The 20,341-nt window shown below is 38.0% G+C and overlaps 1 protein-coding gene across 12 annotated transcripts in view; it reads left to right on the forward strand.

Moving 5' to 3' along the window:
* FRYL (FRY like transcription coactivator) overlaps window positions 1–20,341 on the forward strand; it is a 163,598-nt gene that overhangs the window by 21,560 nt on the left and 121,697 nt on the right. For 7 of the 12 annotated variants that reach the window (XM_054633071.2, XM_054633074.2, XM_054633072.2 and 4 more), the window contains exon 1: window positions 6,020–6,283. The exons of 4 other annotated variants lie outside the window; for them this stretch is intronic. In XM_054633071.2, the coding sequence (XP_054489046.2) occupies window positions 6,109–6,283 (175 nt within the window). In that variant the 5' untranslated portion in view covers window positions 6,020–6,108. Of the gene's footprint in view, window positions 1–6,019; window positions 6,284–20,341 lie in introns of those variants that run through there. One more of the 12 variants, XM_054633079.2, reaches the window with a different exon arrangement.

Genomic DNA, 20,341 nt, shown 5'->3' on the forward strand with positions numbered 1-20,341 from the left:
TTAAATATATTAGGTCCTTACAAGTGGACACCAAACTGCCAAAAGATGAGACAACACCACTACATGACAGATACACTGTTTTCTCCCTGTGTGTGTGTTTTTCTAGGCTGTGTTCTTTGTGCAAAACCATGTGACAGTTGTAGTTCTAAAGGAAAAAGGCTTGCCATTTAAAAAAAATGCAGCATATACAGAGGAAGAAACAGGGTTTGTCTTCCCTACACCATGCAGGCTTTTGTGTGAAATTATGAGTGTCCTACTATTTGCCTAGCCGGTATAAAACATGGATGTCTAGTGCCCACTACCTCTCGTGAGTTTAATGTAGGTCTGTTAATTTATACCTGTAGGCTGGATTTCCAGCTCTGCTGTTTTATTCTGCTTTCAGTTTTGTATCTTGCATCATAACTTTCTTTTTTAAGAGTAGATTTTTTTCCATTGGGATATGACAAACTATTGCAAATAGTCTTACAAATTTGTCTTTTCTTCTAAGCATCAAGAAGACACTTCCTGTACTTGGGTTTTTCTCTTAAATATTTTTTTTTAGCAGATTTGCTTCCACATGACAGTGGAAGCAAACAGTGATGTCAGGTTGAAATGAGGAGGTTGGTGAAAACAGTCATGTTTATTTGGTGCACACTAATGCTATGTTTAATATGTTTTATATGCTATGTTCAGTATGGGATGCATAGTTAATACCCTTAATCTCAAGGAATATTAATGTTTCCTGAAGAGCTGCAAACAGATGATAGAGATCATTTTGCATCACTTGGCCCGCTCACTCTTTCAAAAGGCAGAACTTGCACCCTTTCTTATGCTGCTGGGTCTTTACTGTTAAAACTCCTTTGGTGATGCCTCCAGTACCAGTGTCCCAGCAGGAAGAATAGTTTTGCTTTGTAGGTTCTTGTTTTGGTGGGGTGTTGTTTTTTTTCTTTGCAGGGGAATGTTGGTGTTTTTTTCTTGGTGGGTTTTTTTTTTGGCTGTGTCATTGTGGGAAATACAGGCACAGAGAGCTCCCGAAGCCTCCGAGCATACAAGCTCAGAGATAGAGATTGATACAATGTTTGACCTAAGACCTTGGAGAAGGCTTGAAGGTTTAGAACAGAAAAGTGAAACAGACACAAAGTAAGAATAAAGATTTGTAGTTTAAGCAGAAATACGTTTTAAGCAAGTAGAAATATGCCTCACGTAAGCAAATAAATATGCTAACCAAGATAGTAGAAAATTTTCAAGTCTCGTAATGGAACTTGTTACAGAGTTGGTAAAAAGTAGAAGATACAGCTGTAAGTTTCTGTAGAGTTACATGATTGGATAAAAAGAGATGCATTGTGACAGAATCATGTAAAACAATTAATGATTGGTTTATGAAGATGCTAGTGAGCTTTGTGGAAGTAGTTGATTGGATAAGAAATATATCCGACATTGTAACTAGAATTAAAATGGCTTTTGATGTGATGGCATTGGATGTAACAACCTTACCATCTCATCCTCCATGAGACTGATTTTGCAAGAAACCCTTTGCTTAATCTAGCCTCATCAGTCAACCCCGTCTACTCTGTATCCCAAACATGTTGTTCTGTCTGGTTAACGTTGTCCTGTGGCTGAAAAGCTGGGAGAAAGCACAGGGTCTGTGTGCCAATAGATGTGCCCACCCCATAGCAGTGTTTACCTAAAGGGGAGATCATAAAATCGTTTAGGTTGGAAAACACCTTTAAACCACCAAGGTTTGCAGTGTGAACTTCCACTATGCTGGCACAGGAATGCCTCCAGCTGTGTCCTTTGCCAGCGTGGTTGTACTGATGGCCATATTCCCAGCATGGCTGTTGAGGAATATATTCCTCACACGTGGCTCAGTGTACAGCTCCAGGCTGAGCTCTGCGGAGCCAGGAGCCTGAGGCATGAGAATGTGAGTTGGTGACCCTGTGCACAGCGAAGGGGATGTGGTGCCAGCCAGGGCACCAGGCCCTCAGAGAGAGGTGGCCGAGGACTCAGCTGGGGGACCCCAGGCATCCCTGTGCCTGCACTGTGAAGGTACAAACGCCCAGGGGTTCCTTTGCTCGGGGTCCCTCCTCTGGGGCACCAGCTCCAGCATTTTGTGATTTAATTATTGCATTACCTTAAATTATTTTAAGGATCTGGACGTCTGAAACTCTGCTGTGGGAACCCTGGGATAGAGCCTACAGGGAAACCTCGTCTGACTGTGAGTGTGGGGCGTGCAGCTGTGAAGGGGCCTTAATCCCAGCTCAGGGGCTGGCAGGGTGGCTGGCAGAGCGGCTCCCAGATGGGCAGACAGGGAGTTTCCTTAACACGGCTGTATTTTGGAACACACGTTCCCACCGTGCTAAGCAAGCTCCCCTGAACTTGTTGCACTCTGCGGGGCCCGTGAAATCGGGCGCAGTTCTGTTTCCTGTGCCAGGGCGGTCTGCGGCCCTGAAAAGTTAAAACCAGCCCGCTGTGAGGGCCGAGGGCCGCGCCGGGCCGGCAGTCGGGCCGGGCGGAGCAGGGTCCGGCCGAGGGCCGCGCGGGGGCGCTGCGGGCAAAGCCCGCCGGGAGCGGGGGGCGCGGGGCTCCCGGAGAGATCCCGCTGGGACCGGGGCACCGCGCTTCCCCCCGCCCTCCAGCACCTTCTTGCCGCCTTACGCCGTCAATAGAAAAGAAACCTCTGCACCCTCTCCCACAGCAGGTAGGGCTGGGCTGGCGTTTCTCTGGCACAGTGGGGTAGTTCTACAAACATCTTGTGTTGCAAAGCTGTAGGTTTGCAATGCATGCTTGCTCGGAATGTCAAATGATGCTTGGACCTGTCAAATGATGTGTTGCTTGTGGTAGGCTATAGACCCTCTAGGCAGCCTTCCAAAATTGTACTTCCCAGTATCTTGTCTGATTTATAATTGTCTTTTACTATTATTATTGCTAATTATAGGAATTCTCTGCACATGTGAATTCAAGTCACTTCCAAGTAGTTTTTTCTCACATGGATCTTTCTTTCGTTGACTGTGTTTTGTTTTTTCAGTATTTCTCATTCTTGGGATGTTCCTCCATCATCAGGTTCACCTGCTTCAGTGGAATTCCCATGTACATGGCTTTCTATGCACCCCTGCCAAACAGCTTGGCTATTTATGTTCTGAAAGGTCTAATCCAAGGAGACAGTGCTCTGAGAACACCCAGTGATCATTCACTCACTGGGTCTCCCAGTATTATACTTCTGCATGTTTCATGATCTGTTTGCAATCCCTTCTGCTAATGTGGACTCCTGTTGGTGAGAGGTGCAGAGCTCAAATGTTCCAGAATAAGAATTAAAAATTCTTATTATTCTTATTCTGTTAAAATTTATTGAATAAGGCTTATCGTTGCCTGTTTTGGTTTTGTTTAAACATGAATTTAGGTATAACAATTGTAAGACTTCTGGTATGTTTTACACTGACAGATAATCTGTAAAACTTGCTTAGGTTGTATAGAACCCACAATTGTACATTGTACTGTTTAAGAAGATGGTAGGAGCAAATGTGAGTAAGGAGTATATGTGAAATGATATACCAAGGCAAAAACATAAACCTTGTATTTTGCCTTCATTTTTTATAAAATACTGTTTTCATAGAATGTAGTGAAGCATGGAAATCCTGGAGTTAACCTCCAGCCATCCGTATACATATAGAAATATGCGTGTGTGTATCCCCAGCTAACTTCTGTAGAAAACTTCTTGATGTTCTTTTCTTAAGAGTTAAAAGCCACCCTAAAGGAAAAATCAGTCAAAAGCTTTTTAGTATATCTGTTTTGTATAGGCTTTATTAGTTGATCAGGTTTAATCTTGAAATATGATCGTGTGTCTGGAGGGTGGTTTTTATTGCTTGTATTTTATGTGTCCTATTACTTGCAAGGCTATTTTTTTCTTATTTTGCAAAAAATATAGCTTCAACACCTAATTGTTTTTTAAATTCATGATTAACTTACATATGCCACATGTTGTGTAAAATGTCACACCTTGTGCACTTAATGTTAAGTGGTGCACTAGGTACTTGAACTTTACATGTTGACTCCACCCTGAGTCCACACACATAATAAAATCTCCCTACCATGGTTAACAGCACTTTGATTCCTAGTCTGAGCCTTTCAGAGGGTGTTTAAGATAGGTACAAAGTGAAGTATCTGGTTGCCCAGATAGATAGGTACAAAGTGAAGTATCTGGTTGCCCCATCTGCAAACTCCAGTTTGGCAGGTGGATAGTTGGAAGCATTCTCAGTGTCACGGAAGTATCTGAACTGCTCTCTTGCTCCCAAATGCAAGGAACTGCCAAGTAGCTTTGTGGCAAGATTTCAAGGGCAAGAAAAGGAATTCTATAGAAAAGAATGCTATTATGAATAAATGATGGCTTGAGCTTGTAATGACTCATGATCTCTTGTAATCACAAATTGTCTTTGTGATATCTTTATTATTGTTCTGAAAATGCGTAAACCCCTTTCTCTGTATTTTCTTTTTGTATTGTGGATAAAACACTGTGAATGAAATCATTTTAGGGAGACTTTTCTGCTTGATCTCCCTGCAGGAAGTGGTATTCTTGCAATATGTCTCTTATGATAAGGTCAGAATTTTGTATTCACTTATAAGGAAAAAAATTGTGTAGATGTTTATATTCATTTACAAGGGGAATTTGGACTCACCTGGTTATCTGGGGATTTTAATGCAGAATTAAATAGAAAAGACATTTTCAGTCTATATAGAACTTGAAAAAATATCTTAGGTGGCAGCTTTAATGAACTTGTACCAACTTTTTCAAGTTGTGGCATTCTGCACAACATATGTGGCAGTTGAGTAGGACTGACAACTTAATCCAGTTGAGCAGCCCCTTGTCAGCATGTAACTGAAACTCTGAGACCTGAAACATGTTATGCTGCATACCTTTCATAGACTTTTGTTTTCTTTTTAAGAGCTAAACAGAAGTGAATTTCGGATTAAATACCTTCTTTTGAGAAAAGTATAGAAGTGTGCTATGCTTCATGTGTAGTTTGGATAGTTGTGTTGCATGCATTCAGCAATGTTTTGGACACTGTGCTGCCTTCATAAAAATAACAGAATCATGCAGGCTGCCACTGAGGTGTTTGGAGTGAGTATTTAGTGTATTTCCTCTGAGCAGTGTGTACAGTCTTCAGTAGTAAATGAGGTAGGAATATTGCCTAGTACAGTGTCTGTCCATCTCCACTCTAAGTGGAGTAGTAAATAAAAGTGTAGTGTATAAAATAAAAGAATACTGTGTAGTAAATAAAAGAATACTGTAAATCAAACAATTTTACGTATTCCCAATTGTAGAAAGCCTTAAGAACATTCTTCTTCTATGATAATTTATTTGTTTTGTCCTTGAACTTTCTTCTCCAAATGCAAGTCATCTTTCTGGCTTCTTTAAGCTAAATATAAAACAACATTCAAACTTCCCAAAATAAAACCCAAAAATTCAGCTAAACCAGGCATGTATGGAGAAGTAGCCCTAGGGATAAAGTGGATGTTTGGACAAGAGACAGGTTATTTCTGTACTTGTAGTTTTCTGGAAGGTGGTGCAAATATTTTAAGTGGTAAAAATAGCACCAGAGTCCCTGCAAAACAGCACATAAATATAATAAAAGTTAGTATTTTTGTAGTTAGTGGCTAAAACTATGTGAGAATGTGAATGGTGATGTTATACACCAGCTTTAAAAACAAAGTGCCTAGACTTTCTGAATGATAAGTGTTATCTTTCGAATACAGAAGAATGCTCTCTATGCACTTCATGAAAATGAAGAGCTATTGAACTCTGTCAGATACAGAGTTTGCAAATGTGTTGCAAATGTTCTTAGGGCTTAAAACTTTTGCAGTGCTAAGTAGTGTCTCCTTGGCGTGCAGAATTTAGCATGCGTTGGTTAATATATAGGCTTGGTGGTGTTTGGTTTTCTTATCAGTCCCCACAGTGAAATGTCTTTAGAATCTGCCCTGGAGCAGCTGGCTGGCAGCTGACGCTGCTGTTGGCACCACCCAGGTTTAAACTGACATCACCAGAAGAAGTCCACCTCTGTGCTCAAGGAAGTTGATGTGGGAGCCACGCTCTGTGAAGTGGAGCATAACTGCTGAGAACACAGAGGGCATGTAAAAATGGAATTCCTGAAAAAAATCGTTCCCACTGCTGCTTCTGGAGATGTTCTGGATGTTGGGAGTCCAGCCCGTGAGAGCTCTCCAAGGCTGCTGAAGATGAGACGGGTCAGGCTGTTTTCATTAGGACAGACAATAGATGAAGATGAGGAGACACATGTTTTACATCCTGATTACTGTATGTATCCACATCATCAACCTGGTGGAAACTGATTGCTAAGCTCTTCCTTCAGATCGTGATTATTTTGTTAAATTGACAAATTTGATTATAAAAGGCCTTTTTATCAGAGTTCCTATGACTATGGCGTCTTGAGCTTTAGAACTATTTTATCACTGACGCATTATCATTTGTTAGTGACCTATGTGGAAGCAATTTTTCAGGATTTTTAATTTCAGGACTTCTTGTCTTTGCATGCCTGTTGTAGCTTTTTCCCCCTCCTCTTTCTGGGATAAGAATATGTTTAAGTTTTTGAACTGTAATGTACGTAAAATTAGGCACTAAGTTGTCGAGACAGAAGTGTGCTACACAGAGATCTGTGACTGTAGTGCAAGAAGCGAGTTTTGTGTCATCTTTTCTCTCCCTGTCTTTTGATCGCCTAAGTTTTCAAAGGCTTTCCTTTTGAGTGGCTTTTTGTCTCAAAACAGTATATGTTTCACTCTTTCAGTGTTTTGAAGATTGCACATTTTTAGTAAACATATTATGTAAATAAGTAAAGTAAGAATATGGATATTGTATAGAGAATTTTTAACCTCAATAACATGGGTAAGGTTGCTTATATGATTGCTTTTTAAAAAAATTTTTACTATGTGTTAGTGGCTAAATATTAGTGTATTGTGCTAATAAAAAGTAGAATTAGTTCATGTTCCTTTTTCAGATAGTACAGCTGGGTGGTAATGGAAAATTCAGTTTTACTTTTTTTTTCTTTTGCCTTCAGCTAAAATAGTGCAGTCTTGAGCCTTTATAGTCTTGGATTCTGCTGGCTGTCAGATGTAATTTTTGCCCTTAACTGTGTGGTTGGATATTTTCAAGAATTAGTATGGCTTTTAAATTTTTTTCCTTACCTGCAATTTTTTTCCTGTCTACCTGCAGTGGTGGGAGATGGAGACATTCATCTGTCTTACTGGGTGATGAACTTACAGCCTTAGGGAATTAGGCTTGTGGTGGGAGAAAACAATTTCCTTGAAAAGACGTCTCTTAGCCTTTCTGATTGTTACATGAACCACTTTTTTCAGTGCATCAGGTTGAGTAAAATAGGCAGCTGAGGAAAGCAGGGACAGTTCTGATGTTTTAAACAAGTTGTTTCTGTGCACAGCAAATTACAAGAAGTTGATGTTCTAATGCTGTGGGTTATTGAAGGCTGCCTACAGAATAAAGTGTTATGGCTGCCTATATACTTGAAATCTGATCAGAAGCCCATGGTGTCTGATGGCAAAGGTTTTTTAGTCTCATTTAACTTGGAATGCTGTACAACAGCCCTGGAGTTTATAGTTGGATATCACTGTGAATTTAATATCTCCATAGGTATATCTCACCAATCCTGCTTTTATGCTACATTCTAATTTCTTTATAACTCTTAATTTAATTAATATTTTTTCCACATGTTATAACATCAGAAGAAATAGAATTGTCTTTGTGTCAAGTTAAAAGAAAATGCTGTAGGCTGATTAAGCTGGTAGAGAAAACAAATACATTCATCTTTGTTCAGTGTTTTGTTGATAGTTTGAGCAAATGAGGATAATAAACATAGAATAAACTACTCTGACTGTTAAAGATGAATTTACCTCTCTCGATCCTTAAATATGGGCCAAATGGTGGCTATTAGGAGTGATTTTGTGGAAACCAGCAGTGCCTGACTAATATTGTTTAATAGTGTGATGTCATCATTTACGAAATGAAGACTTAGAGTCTGTTCTGGGATCATGCTTTTACAATAGCAGATAGTAGCCGAATCCTCTTTAAATTATCTGCTTATTTCTATTTTTGTATCTTGGTAATGGAATGAGCTGCTCTGCTGGAATAGAGCAAAAGAACTACTGTGTTTACCAGTTGGGTATGCTGCAGAAGGCAGGTGCTGACCAAACAGGTAATAAAACAATAGAATTATTTGAAAAAATATTGTAAACATTTACTTGCTTGTTGTTGGCAGATGTGGTGTTAATGCACCATAGAATTTGAGGAGCTCAATAGTTTTTTAAAGCCAAGGTGGTTTGTCATATTACTGTGTTTGAATTTGAGAGTGAATGGTGTTTATTATTTTTTTCATTTTACTTTCTGTTCCTTATTGCTGCTGTTTAAGTTTTTTTTCTTTTGTTTTGGTGAGAATTTAGGTGAAATTCTGAGCCTGACAATTATTTTTAAGTATAACCATATTTTAGAAGTTCTCCAATAGACAGACCAAGCAAAAAAAAACTTATTCCTGGCATTGAAATCCTAAAATATTATTTTTATAATACAAGCTAGTTGGGTTTGCATCTAGCCGACCTAAACTTTTTGTGAAAAATTTGGGTGGTGAAATTTTTTGTTTTTGTTGGTTAATAAATATTTATCATATCAGCTGTCAAAATATTTACTCAGTTTATACTTTGTTTTAAAGCTGAAAATAGGACATTACAAATATATGCTCTGTGATACATCTTTTAAAATATGTAGTTTCCATCAGAATGGTTTCAAGTGTATTTTAGAAGTCTTTTCAGAAATGTCTTTTTAGATGTGTAAGATCAGCACAATTGTAGAAGAAAACCACAACTGACTTGTTGAAGTGTTTGTATATGACTGGATGCATATACACAGTGCTTAATAGAGGTTAGTAAAGAAACAGGCAGCTTTTAAAAATTTGCTGTAGTGTTTAAGGCTACATGTTCTCAGTTGTAAAAATTTGTTTCAAAAAAATCTACAATCCAAATGAAACATGCACAGTTGAGCATGGAAGTTTCAGATTGTGGTGTTAAAGAAGGGGAATGCCATGACTGCCCTGAGTGAACTGGCAAATGGCAGCTGTACCTGCGGTGTGTGAAATGTGCCCTTCTGTTGCAGCTCTGTGCTTTCACTGTGTTACAAGGCAGGGTAGCTAATACTGTGGAACTGTCTTAATGGCCAGCTGTGTAAGTCAAATCTGCAAGAATTGTAGATGAGATGTTGATTTTTTTCAGTGATGTGAGTATTCTCACTGCTCACAGCCCCCATGTTGTTTCTGTGTATGGAAAACCTACTTCACTTAAAGTGCTTCTGCTAGGAGAGTAAAAATACATTCCAACAGGAATGTGGTCTTTGATGGTAAAGTAACAGAGCTGTGGCTGCCTCAGGGGTTAGCAGCAGGGGCTGGATACACATACAGTACCTGTGAGCACTGTGTAACCTGTAATATCAGCAGCTTTGCAGGGCATATTCAGCTCCCATTGCATCTCTAATCAGCCCTGTACACCTGGGACTTGGTGTTTATACATGAAATAAAAGTCAGTTTCTGTACCCAAGTACAGAGTTTTGGTTAGAAAAGACTGGAGAGGATGGTGTGCAGCTCAGTGCCATGGCTGCCCCCCACAATCTCTGCTGGCTCGTGTTTAAAGACTGCTCCATAATACTGTTTGGGATCCAGAATACTATTTGCATAAAAGCCTTTAGCCTCTCTCCTTGTTTTCTTATCACTGCAGATAACATTACTTTGTTTGAGTAATGCCCCAGGAAATTGTTCAGCGTATATTTTCCATAAGAAATAATAAGTGAACCTCTCCTAAGGGCCTTTGGAATCTGTGCTTTGAAGCCCTTTGCAACAGAAGGGAGGGAAAGGAGATTTTGGTTCGATTTTTGAGTGCAGTTTTACAAGCGGATCAGGCTGATCTAACAGTTTGCCGTCAATGAAAAGGGCAATCTCACTCACAGCTGTGCAGCCTTCCCCATCTTCTCCTGAGTTCTGGTGTGGCTTTTCCCTGAGCTGATTAATTTCACAAAGCCAGTGGAAAATGTTCCAATGTATTGGGGGCACTTTTGAAATGAATCGGCAACGGGAATCAACTTGCTGAAAGGGCCTTTTGGATCAGTAATGGGACAGCATTAGATGTCCTACCATCACCAAAAGTAGCAGTCACCTTTTGGATATCCTCTGTTTTAATTGATTTGTGGAAAATGAACTCTTAAATATTTTAGATAAATGGAAAAACAAGCATCCCTCCAGAGTTTTATTTTAAGTGCAGGCATGATAGATTTTATTATTACTGCTTATAAGCAGATAAAATGACCACTGGGTAAATGTTTCTTAAGTAAGGCATTAGCTTAATATGGAGTCAATAAAGAACTGAAATAAGGTCCAGCAAATCTTTTTAAAAGTAAGCCCAAGTGCAAAGAGGGTACACTTCTGACTTCATTATTTTACCATTAATACAGAAAATCAACTGTAGTTGTGTTTAGTTTTCAGACACATCTCAAATATAATCTTTATTTTATTGAAGATCTGATCTTTTAAAATTGCATACTTGACTGTATACTAATATACTTCTGCTGTACTTTTTCTCAGGGCTTCTTCTAAAGAGTATGTGTGCAGAAATTTACAATGAATATATTTTAGTAAAGTGGTGAAGTAATTGTAATTCACTGCTTCATACAAGGTGTGTATCAGTACGAATCAAAGGTGGATCTAGAAGTATTTCTTCATACTTAACAGCTACTTGAGTGGGGTATATTTATATAAATGTGTGCAGTATATGTATATAGCGAGGAGGTAATTCACTTGTTTTCCTCTAACACATGGTGAAGAGCTTATAAATTTTTTATTGCTATTGGTCACTTTCTAGATTATCTTTGTATCACATTTATGCATCTTCTGGACTTCGAGCACTTTAAAGGTTTTCTCAGACATAGTGTTAGTATGAGCTTTCATGTGACAGCTGAATCAATGTACTGGCTCAGTGTTGTGAACAGGAGATTGTACCCTTCCACCTGTGTAGTTGTCTTGCATATTCATTTTTGGTATTTCCATTGTACATCTGTCTTTGGTGAGACCATTCTACTTGCTAAACCAGAGGAAACCCCCCTTCCCTTTCAATACCAGTGGATAGGCAGCAAACTGGAATGCTGTGAGAAATGACCAACAGCAAATCTAGGAAGCGAATGACAGTAAACCTGCGGTTTGGACTTTGTTTTTCTGTTCTTTTGACTTAGTCCTGCAGATTGTAAGGTGAAAAGTAAGAATAAAATCTCCAGTTTATTAATTATGAATAGATAATATGACAAAATTTCTGCACACACAGTTTATTAAGGGAAAAAAAGGGGAAATTGGACAATACTTAGCTGCAAATCTTAATTGAAATGTTATCTTCAGATTAATTCTTTTAAATAATGCAGATATAATTTAGTGGGAGGATTGTAAATTAAGCAAACATCTCTTGACCTTGCCAATCTACAATTATTTTTAAGGTAGTTGTGAGAGGGGCAAAATAAATCTTTTAAGTTGAAGGAGAGGGGGAGAGACATGATACATGTGGGGGATGTGAAAAAACTTAACATCGAAAACCAAGTTTTCAGAAGATTCTACAAAAGCTGATTCTACAAAAGCTGCTGAAGTGAACAAGATGTGGAGAAACTTGTTGCAAAAATATCTGCTACTGTAAAACTGTTCTATCTATAATATAATGGTAATAGAACAATAAGAATATTATTTTAATTTTTTTGTGTCTAAGGTGGCCACAGGCCTTGGAAGTGACATTTTGAGAGAGACAGAGTAATTTAGCATGTTGTTCCTGTTTCAAATTTTACTTTTATATATCTTGCACATAGAACAGATTTTAAAACTTAATCTGCTATCAATAATGTCTGTTAGTGATCCCAAGGTAGAGTATATAAAAGGCTGGATAGCATGTAAAATAAAAGTATCAGCTTATTTTTAAGGAGCTGTTTTCTTTGAAGTTAAAAACTGTTATCCTTTAAAACATTAAAATTGATCTATGGGCTAAAAAAATCCCAACTAATATCTTCCTAATGTTCAAGAATGTATTTGAAAGGTCAGTATAGTATTTACTAGTAGGATTAATTCAACAACCTCACGTGAAGATGCCACGCTTGTGATACCAGCAATTCATATTAAAGTTACAGAAAGGTTAGAATTAGAACATTGTGAAACAGTTTTTCAATTATCACTTGAAAAAGAGGTCTGTGTTTCAAATGGAAAAGTTTTAGTTTATAGGTGATCAGACTAGTCTTAATCTCCTTTAGGTGTGGTTTTTCTGTTTCTAATGAAAATGTGAATTTTAAGTGGAAGAGTCAGATATGATATTTTTCAAAAATTGATATTTTTGATGACTGTTGGTAGTTTCTGTTGGCTGCATTTGTTAACTGTTTTATGTCTTTGTTTGTAAACCTCTATGTTTCTAGTTGCTTTTGTTCTAAGCTCTTCGGTAACAGGATGGTTCTTACCCTGTGAGTTCTAATTTTATATGTGTTCCTTTATTGTGTGGATCCAAACTGGGGGAAAAAGACTACTACTTCAACTACATCCCCTTTATCAAGGGCTACTTTGGAAAGCCATTCCATTTTCAGTAAAGCTCATTTTTCACCTCTCTAACTTAACACTGAATAGCCTTTAGTTGCTCTTCAAGTAAGAGTATGTTCTCTCAGGTAGTAAATGCTACTGAAGAGTAGCTGTGATTTGGGAAGCAGTGTTAGTGACGTTGGTTGTTTCACTCGACACACATCCTCTTGTTCTCCAGCCAAATTCTAAAAGGTCCCTTCAAGCAAGGATCCACTCTCCCAGACAGGAGGGTTCTTGACTCATGTTTGTACATTTTTGAAGCTTGTATTTATTTATAAGAGAAAGAATTTGTTATGAGAAATCCAAATGCACTACTGCTTTGAAGAGACAAGTAAAACTTCCAGAAAGCCATGTCACTTTACCAGTGGAACCTTCTTAAAGAGATTGTTTCTGTCTGCAGCAGTTTTTCATGACGTGCTCTGGATGTTCTGGACTTGGTGTACCCTCACTTAATGAGCTGTGCAATATGCCTTTGTAGGGTGATACTACATAAATAATAATAGTTCTTTAGCTGATTAGTCCAAAAAGGTCTGTAGTGACAGGCATGTTGTGGACCCTGATTGCTTGCGATACTGTCAGTGCTCATTAACAAGACCAGTATGGCAATAAAAGCTTCAGATACTCTTAACATCAGGATGGTGTTGCATGGTCATATTAGAGACTGACTCAAAACTGTCTGGTGTCACTTGGCATCTTTAAAAATGCACTGGTGTGAGCTTTGTCTCAGTTACTTCTTTGAGAGGATGACTTGCTGAAGGAAGGATGTTTTAAATTTCAAAGTATTTTCTAAGTTAAAACAGGAAAACCAGTAATACATATAAAAGAAACTCAAAACTTGTATAAAAATATTGTATTTATCTAGTATGTTGTTTTCAGTTTATTAGAGTTAGTTTAAAACTTTTTTCTTTGTTGATTGGGGTTTCCATAAATTCTATTTCCATGGAAGGTGCTGTGCAGAGCAGAGTAGGTTAATTTGCCCAGGTATTGAGGAAGTTATAGATGTTTATAGGTACATTGTATGTTTGGATAATTAACATGTTCATATCAGTTACCGGGAAAAATGAACAGCATGCAAATGCTCTATCAATAGATAATATGACTGACAAATAGGGAGAGCCAGTTGAATGAACAGAAGAAACTAAAGCACATTGTCCATATTATGTGAACATGTTTTTACCACCTGATTTCAGCTGTTCATTTTTCAGTAATTAGTAAGGCTTGCAGTGGGGTGACACCATGGCTCTGGTTAGATGTGCTGTGCCCGATGCAGGTGTGTGCATGCAGAGCTGCCTGCCATGGTTCGGGTGGAGTGCTGGGCTTGGCACCTGCTGCCCTGTGTGCAGCTGCTGGCAGAGAGTAGCTTCTAGTCCACCAGCTATGGCACTTTAAGGAACTCTGTGTCATGAAATATTTGCACAGTACCAGACAAACATGGCCTTGTAAAGTTTTAGTGTGTGTTAGGTGTTTAGTATCTAACTGTTGCATTTAGCTGCCCTTGGGTTTGTTACTAGTTCTGGTTCTCCCCCTTTCTGATTTTTGTGTTTCTTTTCTTGCTTTTCTTTAGTGTAACAGCATGCTTGCTCAAGATAAAGGTTCAGCAAAGACACTCATACGAATTATTTTATTTCTGATTTGCAAAACAATGTATGTTTTACCTTTTAATTACCTTTCTAAATCTTAAAAACATCTCTTTTTTTAACTTATGCTTCAGGTTCCTGCAAGAAATATGTGTTTCACAGAGATTGGAGAGCTTCAAAATTCAGCATTAAAAACACTTGTTTAAATCCTGGTAACTAAAGCACTAAAGAAAGGCGCTATAAATATTTTCTGGCTTTGGAGTAAAGAAATATGCCAGTTAAGTTCAACTGTGAAGAATGCCATGTTAACGTAATGACTCCATTTATTTCTGATATTGGATGGTGGAGCTCCATATGCTCCTGCCCTGTGTAACAAAACATCAGGAAAGGCAGGTTTAGGAATTGAAACCTCAAGAGAAAATTGGCTGTCCATGCCTTGCCCCTTCTTGCTTTCCTTTTCCTGACTCTAAAGTACAGCTGTCCAAGTCCTTATACTATGTGTGCAGAGCTGCCTACATAGGGATTGAAGCTGTGGTGGAGTAAGTTGGTAGGCTGTGATTGTGAGGAGGTTTTACAGAGACACCTGCAGCAGTTCCCTCTTGTCACTGTGCCATTGCCCATCCTCTGCCTACTGTTAAGTGCCCTGTGGCAGAGGTGGCTGAATGAGACGTGCGTCTGCATATGCAAGGTTCTCTAGTGTTTAATGTATGAGCAGGAGTGGACTGCAGTGACAGTGGCTCAGGAGCAAACACTCAGCTTTGCTTATGGCAGAGGGAGGAGGGCAAGAGTTCACCTCCCAGCACAGGGTAAGCACACACACAAGGATCTTCAGCTGCTCTGTGAGTTTAGTGGTAATCTGCAGCCAAGAATATTTTCTGCCCAAGTACTATTGCGCTCATGAGGCTTAATAGATTGCAGCTTCTGGGCTGAGTTTATCCCTATAGGTAGCTTTTTTCTTTAACTTTTTCTTCTTTAAAGTTTTCCCAGATGAATCATAAGCTCTCAGTGTTCTTTTTTCCCCCAATGCTCTCTATAGGGATGGAATAAAAGTGGCAGAGACATCCAGCAGCTTGGGAGGAATAACAAAAATAGAAACATAACTGATTTGTAGCAGTTGTCTTGAGGCCTTGTAGGGTAACAGAGTTAAGCCTTTCCTTACTCTATCCATTTAAACGCCCAGCAACTAAGCAGGGATTTTCTGTGTAGCTCCGTAACTGTTTCCAGGTTCCATTAAAAAAGTTGGTGAAAAGCGAGTGCTGGTTCCTAGTGCATGGGTGTGTTTGTGCTGAAGCACTGTGAGGAGGCTGGCTCAGTACAGAATTGGACAGATCAGACCTTAAGCAGTTATTTCAGGTTGTCTGACATTGAACCATCCTAATTGGGCTTTATACCTCTAAGTTTTATTTGCAGTCATTGAAGATTGAAATTTAGCATCTGAGAAAGGAATAAATCACTGTGTTTCTCAGAATTTTAATTACAGGGCTGCTTGTGGCAATTGAAAAACTTGGATTTGTCAGACTTATGAGATGTGGTAGCAACTTTAGGCTTGGGTATCACTTTACCTGTCTCATTTTGTCTTGGCAGGTGATTGGTTAAATATCATCTCAGAACGGCCTATTGTGGGTTTTGAAATGTTTCACCTTTTGATTTCTGATTTGTTTCCTTGTAGTCTTACAATGTTTGCTGATCTGGAAAGCTAGATTTTCAGGAAGGACTGGGTATCTGTTTACTATAAACTCTTACAAAATTCATAAGGCTGTTGTTATCTACCTTAAAAATTATTTGAATTTTCATTATTTGATTACTCTTGAAGATTGTGGGGGATTCTTACCCTTTATTTTTTTTTCCATTTACAGCAGACTTACTATTCAACCTAGATATTGTTAACTTAATGAAAAGTTAAATATTAACTATATCCTCTTTGATCCTACTCAAAGACTGTGTTCTGTGAGGAGGGTGTGCATGTGTATCTTCAGTGTTCTTCCAGAACTAGCTGGAAACTTCATAATTTACTTTCAGTGGGGAATATTATTTGTAGTTCTGAATGTATTTTCTGCTGGTCTTTATCATCCTGAAGATAAATGTAGTAGGGTTGAAAACTGTAAAGGAACTTACAGAAGTAAGGATAGCTGCATGTTTTTTGTAACTGAAAAGAATGCCTTTAGCTTTGGTTTTTAATTGAGTGTTAATGCCAGAATGCTTTGTTCAAAATAATCTAAATTATTTTGCAGAGAGATAAGTAGAAAAATCATATTCTGTTATCTTGGCCATGCCACTAGAAAAAAGCAAGAGCTGCACTGGGGGTTTGAGGGAGGGAGGTAGAGTGTTCTCTAGAGTCCTAGAGAAATTAAGCTATTGTAGAACTGGGGAACAACACTTCAAATGAAGGGGGGGGGAAGGAAATGAAGCTAAAAATCTGTAATGCTCCCTGTGAAACACAAATTAATTACTTATAAAGTGTTATTTATTTGCCATTTAAAAGCAAAGTTTTAAAAGTTAAATATTGCTCTTTTAAGACAATAAATACAACGTCTTCAGTCATGAAACCCCTCTTTCCTTTGCAGCCTGTAGAGGTGAAGCAAAACCAGCATTGTATGAATAATTTTTGTTGGTCTTGCATGTCACAGTTTGCCACAGGCTAGATCTCTGGCAGGTACTGCAGCAGCAGTATTATGCATATGGCACTTCATGTACATTGTTCAGAGTAGTTGCCAGCAATGTGTCTGGGCATCTCCAAGAAAATGGCATGATGTTACTTGAATTAAAGCAAAGCTGTGCAAATAGCCTTTGCATACACATTTCTGGTAAATGTATTGATCCTAACATGGATAATGATCCTTTCAGAAATATTTTTATTAATATAAAAATATTATAAATGCTACAAAGAAAGAAAAGTTCTGTTATCTGTACTATCTACAGTGCTAAAGTTTCTGATCTCTTAAATTACTTGGGTCCTCTAGCTATTAAAACACTCAAGGCAAATCTTGCCTGTCCTGTGACTGGGCTTACTGTACCCGGATTGAAAATTCCATCTCAAAGGTATGTGTGGAAGTGCTGAATGGGCTTTGTTTGTACAGGTCAAGCGTGCTGTGGATGAATGGTACCACAAATGGTCAGTCCGATGCTTCCTGGAGCAGCTGGGCTTACAGTGCGTGAATCTTGTAATGTATCAGTCTATTTCCAGCCTGGAGTCTGCTGACTTAAGTCACTGAAGCAGCTTGAGCAATTTGCTTCTGGCCATCCTCTTTACTTAGAGTTTTCCATATCAGAGCAGAAAGCATGGTGTGGGACTGGGCATTTGGATGAATCATTTTAGTAGAGTACAAACAGCTTGTGTCTGCAGATTGAGCACTTCTGCTTTACTGCACCTACAATCCAATTCTTGTCATGTTCTTTTAAGAGCTTACTGATACCAGTGTGCTTATTCATGCATACCTCACCTTGGCTCTTGAGAAAGCCTCAAAAATAGACTTTAGAGTATCTGCTCCCTTTAGAAGTGAAATTGATCCAGAATCAAAAGGTATACTGGGATCAGTATATAAACTGTGTATTTATTGGAATTGCGTAATGTTCAGCCTATTTATAAAAGTATGCACAGATCCTCAATTTCATATTTTCTTTTTTGGATTTTTTTTTCTTACTTGAACCAGCTCCAGATGGAAGCTATTTGCTTATATTTAAATGCAAGTGCTTTATTTTCCAGTTTATCTAAAATAGTAAAATATTAATCTTACAGAAGACTTTTTATAAATACTCAAACTGATAGGTATTTTTAGTGGTCATACTTGTTGCTCTCAGTTTTAGACACAGTGTACTTTCCAGAAGACTCTTTCATTTTCCTCTCTGAGAATGAGGAACTGGAAAAAAAATCCTTGTTGTAAATTACATTTTTCTAACACTGTTCTAGAAATACATGATGTTGATATCTTTTAACTCTGCCTTATGAATTTTGTTGGGCTCTTCTCAAAGAATTAGCCTTGTCTGTGCTTGTCCAAGATTCAGAAGCTTGTAATCCATAGTTTTTCTTTCCTGCTTTTACTATTCTTGTTTTGATTAAAAATAAAAGGTTACATTTGTGGTTTATACTGAAATCTTCTGTTTATTCTAATATTTGGTAGGTTGTTTCATTAACTCATTTCAAAAGAAAACCAAAACCCAAGAAGTCTGGTATGGCAGTCATTGTTATTTACACACCTTTGGTTATAAAGCTGTTAAATTGAGTTGTGAGGAAGAAGAATTGTTGGAGGGCTTGTGCACAGTTGTACAATGAGATAACTTATGATGCTGATGTTATATGATAGGTCTAAGATACTGACAGACCCATTACTCCACTTGTGAAATGGACTTGTACTGATAATTTGGTTCTGCCTTTCTTGGGGGAAGGGAGGACTGTGAAAATACTTGGTGGAAGCCATTTTTAAGTCTAATAAATTAGTGATGTCCATTTAATGAAAGTTGCTATGTCTGTTCATGTATGTATGAGAGCATACATATTCATGTAGTATTAAAAGAACATCTTTCTTTTCAAAATATTTTGGTTCCTAATATATATTCCTAGTTTTCACTGCATCTACTGAAATCTTTAGAAAGAGAAGCTTATACTCTCGGTACATACAATTCTCATTTCTTAGGAGTTGTTAATGGACTAATATTTTTTTCTGTTAATAATTTAAACTTACAATTGCTAGTATCCTTGAGGAAACTCAATCTGTTGTGATCATTAGTTGATATTATGAAAAAATAACACTGCTACAAAATCTCAGATGCTGTGGTGAAAGGCCGAGTAACTTGCCTGGCCAAACACCTCAATGTCATAAATAAATGCAAATTTTGAAAAATATTTCCTGATAATAATTTAATCTTGAAATGCTACTTTACAGAAATACTGACAACGTCTCTATTTGTTGAAAGTCTCTTAACAGAATCCAGAAGGTGGAACATGGAGACTAGTATTTTCGTAGGGTTGTTTTAGTGTATCTCTTGGAATTTCTGGGATGATTGTTTTTAATAAGGTTTTGGCACTCATAACTTAAAGAATAAAAGCTGAGGGGGGGGTGGAAAGAGCAACTACAAAGAAGCCAAAGTGTATTTTTAAAAGTCATTATTTTTGAGGTGCTGAGAGAGTTGGCTCATGATTTTGGAATGCACACTGTTAACAAGGATTCCTTTGAAGAAGTCTCTGTAGCCCAGTGTTAAAGGCAGTCAGAGACCAACCATAATTAATACAGTCTTTCAAATTAGTGGTGAAATTCATCAGCGGCTCCAAAATCTGACCTTTATATTCTACTCATAACAAAATACAACCTCTGTTATGTCTTGTTTAGTAAGAGGAAAAAGTAATGATTGAAGTGTAACTTTGAATGTATTCATAAAAGGAGTGATGAAAAGGAATATGATATAATACTACCTACTACATGGGCAGTACTACCTGAAACAGGCTTATGAGAGAAAGTTGGATGTGAAGTCCCAAAGAGTTACCCAGTGGATATATGTTCTGCTGTAACCTGTTCAGGAAGAACAAAAGTACTGTTTTGATATAGGTGGCAATTTAGTATCTAATTACAGAAAAATATTTTTTGCATGGGGAAATTTGGATTATTTTTAATCTATGAAAACTGAATGAGATTACTGGTCTCTCACTTAATAAAACTGTTCATCTCCTACATGACAGCAGCTGTTGCTTGAACCAGCCTAGTGCAGTGACAGGCTTGTCCCACTCTTTCTCCAGTGTCCTTCTACTGCTGTGTTAGACCTGTCACTTAGAACCACTTAGTTTTACATCAACTGGTTTATGTTACCTCTTGGTTAGTGATAATTCTTTTGTCTAGGTGGGGTGAGGCATATAGATTAAAAAAGCCCCAAACAAACAAAACCTTAAAAGTATTTGATGTACACTGTTCTTAAATCTTTTCTACAACTTCAGATAATACCTGTGTCCTCAGACAAATTAGAATTATTTCCTCTTCATGGCTTGTTTTCTCCTAGTACAGTATGGGCAGCAGTTTTAAAACTGTGGATTTTTAAAAATATCACCTTAAAACAGATTTAGTTAATCAGTGTTGGATTGCATCCCTAGGAACCCAGAACTGTAACTTCTAAGAGACTTTCCATTGTAGCATTTGAGATGATACTGGACAGAGT

This window comes from Agelaius phoeniceus, chromosome 4 (assembly GCF_051311805.1).
Source record: "Agelaius phoeniceus isolate bAgePho1 chromosome 4, bAgePho1.hap1, whole genome shotgun sequence".
NCBI classification, from domain to species: domain Eukaryota; kingdom Metazoa; phylum Chordata; class Aves; order Passeriformes; family Icteridae; genus Agelaius; species Agelaius phoeniceus.